Genomic DNA, 9,275 nt, shown 5'->3' with positions numbered 1-9,275 from the left:
GGGGAAAGAGGAGAAGAGGAGGGGGAAGAGGAGAGGAGGGGAAAGAGGAGAGGAGGGGAAAGAGGAGAGGAGGAGGGGGAAGAGAAGAGGAGGGGAAATAGGAGAGGAGGAGAGGAGGTGAGAGAGGCTCAGGGGGTTCTGCCTGAACGACCCAGTCATGATAAACTACGCCAGGACACCGAGGTCTTTCAGCTCAGACAGCAGGAGATAAAGTGTGTGTGTGTGTGTGTGTGTGTGTGTGTGAGTGTGTGAGAGAGAGAGAGAGAGAGAGAGAGAGAGAGAGAGAAAGAGAAAAAGACAGAGGGGGAGAGAGAGGGAGCGACAGAGGGAGGGAGATAAGACAAATAGGGAACGAAAAAGGGAAACGGAGAGAGATAGGCGGAGATTGCCTTTCTTAACCCAGCAGGGCCCCAGCAGTGCAACCTTCCCCTCTTTCAAAAACACAGGTATGACCTTTACTTGTCAACTCAGCCCCCCAGCCCCTCCTCTGACATGGAAAAACACACTCAGCAGACCAGCGAACAAGTCGATGGCAACCTGTTAAAACGTTGAGACGCGCGGTCTTCCTCGCCGCGTCCTAAAAAGCACCCAAATAAATAAGCGGCCTGACATTCTCGCAGAGCAAGCACGGCCTAGTCTTAACCCCCCCCCCCCCCATCCAATCCCCCCTCACCCCTCACCCCCACGGTCCCTGGGCCAGCTGGCAGAAAGGGCGGATTACTGCACAGGGCCTTCCTGCCTCGGGGCCTGGAAACAACGCTGATTATCTCGTGTTTCTCATTCCAAGCTACAGGTTTGTGTGGAAAAAAAGGAAGAGAGAGAGAGAGAGAGAGAGAGAGAGAGAGAGAGAGAGAGAGAGAGAGAGAGAGAGAGAGAGAGAGAGCGGCTCCTCCAGTCGAAACAAAGGCCTCCTCAAATGGGTCTATTAATGTAAAGCATGCACACAGAGGGAGAGAGAGAGAGAAAGAACGCACAAGAGAGAGCGGTGAGGACAACTGGAGAGAGATGGGGGGAGCAAAGAAGACAAACTCAAGTGAAAGATGATAGGGGAAAAAAAGAGGTTAAAAGAGAGAGAGAGAGAGAGAGAGATAGAACAACATAGGAAAAGAAACAGGAGCAAAAAACAGGGGGGGGGCACCGAAAGAAAACAAAGACATTTAAGAGTGAAAAAGAGAAAGTGAGAGACAGATAGAGGGGGAAAAACAAGTGAAAGAGCAAATATCAGAGAAAGAGAGAAAGAGAGAGAGCGATAGACGGAGAGAGAAAGAGAGAGAGAGAGAGAGTGAGGGAGAGAGAGGGTATTAATGGCCCTGGGCAGAGGGCAGTGAGAGCCGTGCAGAGTTGGTAGAGTAGCAGTGTTCCGCTCCCTTGCCTTTGTGCTCATTGAGGGAATATCCGTGGCATAGCATTACAGCCAAGACTTACCCTCTGAAGTTTTACACTGAGTGAGTGAGCGATGGTGTGACTGTGTGACTGAGTGTGTGTGAGTGTGTAGAGAGACTAAAGAAGACAGGAGGGCGAGACAGCGTGAGCAAGTGCACTCTTAAACTTTAAACCCAGTCTGGCTTAGACTAGAATTTGCTCGCTCCCTTTCTCTCTCTCTCTCTCCCTTTCTCCCTCTCTTTCTCTCCCTCTCGTCTCTCCATTCCCCACTTTGCCTAAGCAACATATTTCATATAGCTCCCAAAAGCCTGACAATGAAGTGCTCACAGCACAGCGTGGTGTGCTTCCATGGCCATCGCTCCTTCACCTGGCAGAAAGGAGGGGGAGGGGGGGTACGCTGCAGTATGCAGAGTGGGGGTGGGGGGGGGGGGGGGGGGGTGTACGGGTAAAAATCTGGCATGATAGGGTCGCCATATATCTGCAGTTCACTATGAAGGACTGGCGCGACCGGAACAGAGTGAGCTCATTCCTCTGCGAGCACCACGTCTATATTTGGGGCTCCCGAGTGCTTCAAACGTTATTTCGTTTAACGTGTTAAGTGTGCGTCCTTTTTTTTTTTATTCCCCCCTTTCATTTTCGGAGCTGTTGGGTGTTTGCCTTGTTCTCTCTTCTCTGTACATCGCTGTGCGCTTACAACTCAACGTGAACGCGTTTACAGCCGAGTGCATTCCACTTCCTGCCGCCCAAAGCTTCTGATTAGGCCTCGTTTTCTGTCTTTAAATACACACCCCCACCCCACTTACACCATTTCGTTTATTTATCTCATTACTGCTACTATAAACCCTAGCAGCTCATTCTCAAGCAGCGAGGGGCACGACAGAGAGAGAGAGAGAGAGAGAGAGAGAGAGAGAGAGAGAGAGAGAGAGAGAGAGAGAGAGAGAGAGAGAGAGAGAGAGAGAGAGAGAGAGAGAGAGAAAAATAGAAAGAAATCCCACAAAGCCATGGTGGCCGCGCTGTATGAACAGCACATCTATGCCTTCCTGTTTTCTCTTTCTCTCTCTCTTTCTCTCATTTCTGTCCTTCTCCTCCTCCTCTCCTCTCCTTTCTCTTGTTCTCTGACTCCCAGGTGCCCTGAGCCCAGTGAAGATGGAGATGGAGGTGAAGATGGAGGTGAAGATGGAGGTAAAGATGGGGGTGAAGATGGGGGTGAAGATGGGGGTGAAGATGGGGTGTAGATGGAGGTGAAGATGGAGGTGTAGATGGGGGTGTAGATGGGTGTGTAGATGGGGGTGGGTGTCCAGGCCGGTTCCTAGCGCACTGCAGGAATGCACGGGTCTGAGATATTTGTAATACCTGACCTTAGCCAGTCAAAACTAAGACTACAGCTGCACGCAAATTATACACACAACCCCCTCCACAGACACACACAGAGACAGAGACAGAGACAGAGACACACCGGTATAAACACTGCTGTTCAGATCTTCGGTGTTGTCTCACAACACGCTATGCTTTCACACTCACAGACACATGCACATACACGTACATGCACACACACTCACACATGCACATACACACTTACACATGCACATACACACATACACACACACACACACACACACACACACACACACACACACTCACACATGCACATACACACTCACTCACTCACAGAACAGCCATTTTAGTCGAGTCAAATGCTGCAGAAGGGCAAGAAGAGAGCAAAAGGAACGGGGAGACAGAACAAAGAAGAAAGAAGAGAAAGCAAGCAAGAGAGCACCAGCACCACACCAGAGAGAGATGATGTGCAGTATGGCAGAGCGGACAGAACAGGAGAAGCAGCCGTAGAGCGAGTCAGTGAGATGCCATGACCGCCCTAGTGGGGGGCAGCCATGTTTCCAAGCACACCGCAGCTCTCACAGATCTTTCTGCACAGATCTTTCACACAGCTTACCAAAAAATGAGAAAAATGCACAGAGCACGGCGAGAACACTGAACCCCCCCCACCCCCCCCACACCACCAGACCCCCCCACCCCCCGCACACACACCACCAGACCCCCCCACCTCCCCCACACACACCACCAGACCCCCCCACACACACCACCAGACCCCCCCACCCCCCCCACACACACCACCAGACCCCCCCACCCCCCCCACACACACCACCAGACCCCCCCCCCCCCCCACCAGACCCCCCCACCCCCCCCACACACACCACCAGACCCCCCCACCCCCCCGCACACACACCACCAGACCCCCCCACCCCCCCCCCACTTTGAGAGGGACTCATTTGAGGCACATCTGGGCTGGTAGGCTTATTAAGGGCCTGGTTCCTGGCCCCTAATTACCCGTGTGGCTGGGGGGGGGGGGGGGGGTGCGGGGCTCAAACACAACGCCAGGGGCCCACGGCCCCAGCAGCAGTAGCAAATTACTGCTTTCCCACCAATGGCCTGCTGCGAGGACAGCCTCCCACGAGCTCTTCAACACACACACACACACAAACGTATCACCACTGCCATTACTCTGCTGTCTGGGCCTTGGACGGACACAGTCAAAAACCGTGCACAGTACAGAGGAACACAGACTCAAACACTCAGTCACAAGCTTGTCTGTGAACCGGACGGACAGACAGGCAGGCAGGCAGGCAGGCAGGCAGGCAGGCAGACAGACAGACAGACAGACAGGCAGGCAGACAGACAGACAGACTCTCCCAGGCTGGGAATGCTGAACCCCCTCAGTGCTAAAGCAAGTGCCTGCGGCGGATAGCGAGCTTCCTTTGTGATGTGATTTCCTTTGATGCGGACTGATTGAAGTCCGGTGCCGACAATGAAGAAGATGATGATGATGATGATGATGATGACTGTCATGCCAGAAGCTGGTGTCTGTTCAGCATCCGTGTGTCACACACTCCCAAAGGCACGCTTCACTTAAAGGCATGCAGGGAAATCAGGGCCGCAAGATGCAATGACTGTTTTAACGGGAAATGTAGTGTTACGGTAAGTCTCCAGCCCACACACACACACACACACAGACACAGACACACACACACACACACATCTCTCAGATGAGGCCAGTAAACTCTTGTAAACATAGTTGTACAGCTGCATGACAAATTCGTAGCGTGATAAAAAAAATAAAAAAAAATCCAACCTGTTCTCGACCGCAATCTTAAACCTCAACAAACACATGACTCAGAAGAAGCCACTACCACCGGGGTTCAAACGCTCGCCTGAGGATCCTAACGGAGAGGACTAGTGAGGGCTTCTGGGGGGGTGGCGGAAGGGTCGAGTAGTGCTGGTGTGTGTGTGTGCGCGTGTGTGTGTGTGTTTTGGGGGTTATCGTGGGGGGGGAGGGTCCTCCTCAGCTGTCTGGCCCAGAGCAACTATTCTTTGTCATTAGGGCACAGGCACTTCACGTCGCTTCCAATTAAAGCCCTTCTCTCTTCATCCTCTTCCTGTCCGTCCCTTTCTTTCTTCCCTTCTCCCCCCCCTCATTCATTCATCCATCCTCTTTCTTTCCCTCCTTTCTTTTCCTTTCTTCTTGTGTCTCCCTGGTACTTCAGAGGATGGAGGGCATCTATCAGAGGGTCAGAAATAATGACCTCTCATCAAGTGGGCGGGGATGGAGGGAAAGAGGAGGAGGAGGAAGAGGAGGAGGACAGAGGAAGAGATGACAAAAAGGAGAAAAGAACAAGAGCAGAAAACAACCTCCATGGAGAGAAAGACACAGAGAGGGCGAGCGACCAAGCAGTGAATTAGAAGACTGGAGCACAGCGAGATGCATGCTCTTATCCAACAGGTGCCCATGTGTGATGGTGTGTGTGTGTGTGTGTGTGTGTGTGTGCGCAAACTTGACAGAATCTTGGAAGCCAGAAATGCCAAAAGACAAATGATTGGTGCGCATGTGTTTGTATGTTTGGGGATAATGACTGGATTGGATTTGCACCATGCCGGCAGTTTTCCATCGAGACCAGATGATTCCCTTGGGAATGGTCCTGTTCAAAACGAATCCCCGCTGTTCAAACGAACAAAACAAATAGCTGACTAGAGTCCCACCTAAAAGAAAAGCCTATCAAAAGCACCCTATCCCATTATTCCAAACTTAAGGCTTAGAGCTCTTTCCTTAATCTTGCTATTATGAGTCAAAGAACTACATGCCAAGATATGATTAATGTCACTGTGCTGAGATATGCGGTTCACACTGTGTCCCATTACAGTATTCTTTATGCCGGAGACAAAAACTGACCTGAGGTCTGCTCTGAGACTGAAGCCAACTGGAGATCAGACTAGGGCTGCACGATTTGGGAAAATATTTAATTGTGGTTTTTCAGACAGATATAGCATATATAGCTCAACATTCCAAATGTCTCGACGTTGTGCCACTTCTGACTGACTGTGAAGCTAATCACCAATCAGAACTGCTGACTGTCTGGCAGGTCCTCTGTGGCTGATACCGTGAGTGAGCTACAACCATCATATGACGCAAAAGCAGATTTGGAATCAACTAGCCCAATGTGCCTTGTTACTGCACTCATATTGAGGCCTCTGTTGAAATCTGGGGCTCAGGGTATCCCAAGTGCCTCATTCAGTGGCAAAACCTGGGTGAGTTTACTAAACCTCTTGATATAAAAGCCCTATGGCTTCACTGTAATCAACCAAAGATAGAACGTTCTTCTATTACCACTTACATGGAGTAATCTACCCAATGCACGTGACTGAAACCAAGTCCTTGGAATAACCCCCACTTCTAAAACGGTGTTATGAGACGCCTTCCACCTTTCCCTGAGAAACCGGTGGCAGCCAGTTAACCTTGTATGGGAGCAGAGGCCTCTGCAGACAGCCTGAAACTATGTTCCGTTCCGTAAACTTGGAGCCAAGGGGCCGATGCCACCACGAGGTCAAAATATGACTAAGAGCTCTGAAGGATGACTGACTCATCGCCGCGGCTATGCGGGGGAAAAACGGACAAGCCAAACGGATTCCAACGGCTGACTCGGCATGCTGGGAAAACATATGGCACCCCCCCACCACCACCACCACCACCCCCCTCTCCCAAAAAGCTCATCTCCCAGAAGTAGCAATAGCACCAGAAGTCACGAGGTGAAGACAACCATGATTCACCTGTCCTTGGCAGGCTCCAGCTGCCATGACCGGTGGAGAATTCAAAATGGCTGCCAACGGGACTTAAGACTTGATCTGGTTTGCGAGGCCACTGTTCATCCTATTCCTCTTCCCATAACTTACTAGAAGTACAGACACTTACGCTAGACTTGTGGACAGTCACTAGGTGATATGAACTATTATTGAAGACAATGTTTTGTATCATGTGCCAATGCCCAAGTGTTTTGGACCGTTGCTTTTACACCAACGGCTGTTAGATATACAAGAGATATGATCTACAATTCCTTCACTAGCAGGATAGGTCAATGAGACCTTCGTAGTCTTCCAACATACCACTTGGCTGGAACTAGCAATGTTTGATGTAGCCAATGTAATTGGATCCCTGACTACTGCAGGAATTATCTCAATGAAACCCATGAATCAAGGCCTGGATGTGTGTTCAGCCAAAGAAATTCTGCTCTGTGGTAGATAGGGATTTGGAACCACCAGAGAGATGTGTGTGTGTGTGTGTGTGTGTGTGTGTGTGTGTGTGTGTGTGTGTATGTATCTATCTCTCTCTCTCACACACACACTTACCACATAAACTTCCACAGTTTCAAGCACTAGATTTTCCAAACATTTTTGTTTGACTCAAAGCATTTGAGCGCAAACAAACGACTTTACAACTTGGACTGAATACCCTGAGCTGAGGTGATCAGAGAGCCCAAGGGAGCAGACCAGACCAAGGAGGAGCAGGGGATCTGTAGGATTTCTCTCACACTCACAAACCCAGATACATACACAGTGGCCATTAAGCAGGATTCTCTCACGTATTGGCACACACACACACACACAGTCAGCAGGTGGGCTGTGTGTGAGCATGGCTGTATAAACTCGAGGCAGGTAAATTGCCCAAAACAAGCACCGCCCACGGGCCCAGCTGCAATCGGCTGGACGCACCATCAGAGGGAGCGTCGGCTGCACATTAAACACAGCAGGGGTGTGTGTGTGTGTGTGTGTGTGTGTTTGTTGTGGACTGTCACAAGCGCACCTGCATGGGGTCGTGGGGGTTCCATCAGGTAAACAACCCAGTTTATCGCCCCTATAAAAAAAAAATTTAAAAAAAAAGTGGGAACACATAGCTTGCCTCTCTCCCCGACCAGATTCAGAGGATGTTAGGAGAGGATAAACATGACCTTCAGGCCATGTGGACACCCACACCCCCTGCATGCGGGTCAATAAAAACCTCAAACCACCACCACAGGTTCGTAAAATACAATGGGGCAGTTGCACATGGGATCAGTGTTGGCTACAGCGATGAAAGCTCAATGAGGTTCCACTGTGTTTCTGACAGAGTCTGCACTCAGACTGTAAAATAGTGGCCAGATAAATACCTTTGTATACGAGTGTGCGTGCCTTTGCCTGTGTGCTTTGCACGCCAGCGTGAAGGAGTGTTTGTATACTCATTCGAACAGGGGGGCGCTGCTGAAGTTTAGTGCATCAGTCGTGAGTGAGTGCCTGCTTGAATTTGTGCTTTTTTTTGTGTGTGTTTTTTAAGAGTGAACGGTGGGAACATGTGCTCAGGGGCTGGGGGCCAAGGCCACGAGGAACGCCGGCGGCTCTGGGCCTAACGCGGGCCAGGTCTGGCCCAGAGTCTGGCAGCTATTGGGGACAGGTGCAGGTTAGAGTAGCGGGGAGAGAGACTCCGCAATCAGAGAAGAATGCCGGACAAGTTAGCCACCTGTGCCGATAAAGAAAAGAGCAATCACCTGTGCCCCCCCCCCATACACACACACACACACACACACACACACCTGCCGCTCCTCTTGTTTATTCCTCCAATAGAAATGTTTAATGGAACATCTTGACCTGAAACTCTTCTGAAACCGGCGGCCTGGGCTGGCTGCAACACTCAGGCCTTTGCTCTGTGCAGCTGCATCATGGTTTGGATTAGGCGTTTACGGCATCGCATGAATCAAGCGCATATCCCCACATGCTTGATTTTAATGCAGCTTTTTAATAGAGCGTCTTCATCCCAAAGCAATAAGGATGTGAAGGATGCAGTGCTCATTACTCCCCTTCAGAGAGAGAGCGCGGGACGCCAGTTGGTGGCCTGACCTTTGACCTTTGTAGTATCTACAGAGGCGAGTTGGCGAGGTGAATGTTTGGGTGTGGGGCACACATGCTTATGATGCTACTGACAAATGCTCAGCATTCACTGAAACGTTTAACCTGCATGTTTATTTGTATCAAAGAATACAAACAAACAAACAAACACACAATTTGCTTCTCAAACACACACATATACACACCTTCACAGACACACACAAACACTCCCTCTCTTTCTTTCTTTCCTTCCTTCACACACACACACACACACACCACACACACACACACACACACACACACACACACACACACACACACACACACACACACACACACACACACACACACACACACACACACACACACACACACACACACACACACACACACACACACACACACACACACACACGCGCGCGCGGCTCTCACCTTCGGCAGCACTGGCGTGGCGTGCCTCTTCTTCTTGCCTTCTCCAGCAGAGTCCTCCATCAGCTCGGGGTCAAAGGTGTAGAGCTCGGTCAGCTCGTTCATGGTGAAGTGGCGCTCAATCTGCTGCTGGTCCACCACGCGGAACGACAGCGACTGCTTGGCCACCTGACGGTCGTAGATCTTCTCTTCCATGGTTCCCTGGGGAGATCGTGTACAGTATGAGAGCTCAGTTTGGTAAGGGTTTGGTAGGGCAAGTA

General features: G+C 50.6%; 1 protein-coding gene across 1 annotated transcript in view; it reads right to left on the bottom strand.

Moving 5' to 3' along the window:
* Window positions 1-9,275, bottom strand: part of atrx (ATRX chromatin remodeler) — a gene marked incomplete in the record, with an annotated part of 51,093 nt that overhangs the window by 9,123 nt on the left and 32,695 nt on the right. Inside the window, 1 exon segment of the mRNA XM_076291694.1 lies at window positions 9,019-9,216. Coding sequence (XP_076147809.1) covers window positions 9,019-9,216 — 198 coding nt within the window.

This window comes from Alosa pseudoharengus, unplaced genomic scaffold (assembly GCF_046254945.1).
Source record: "Alosa pseudoharengus isolate Yale_2024_CS ecotype anadromous, Long Island Sound unplaced genomic scaffold, YU_APseudo_1.1 YU_APseudo_1.1_scf_19, whole genome shotgun sequence".
NCBI lineage: Eukaryota > Metazoa > Chordata > Actinopteri > Clupeiformes > Clupeidae > Alosa > Alosa pseudoharengus.
Note: the sequence above shows the minus strand (reverse complement) of the source record. Positions and strands in the feature narration are given on the sequence as shown.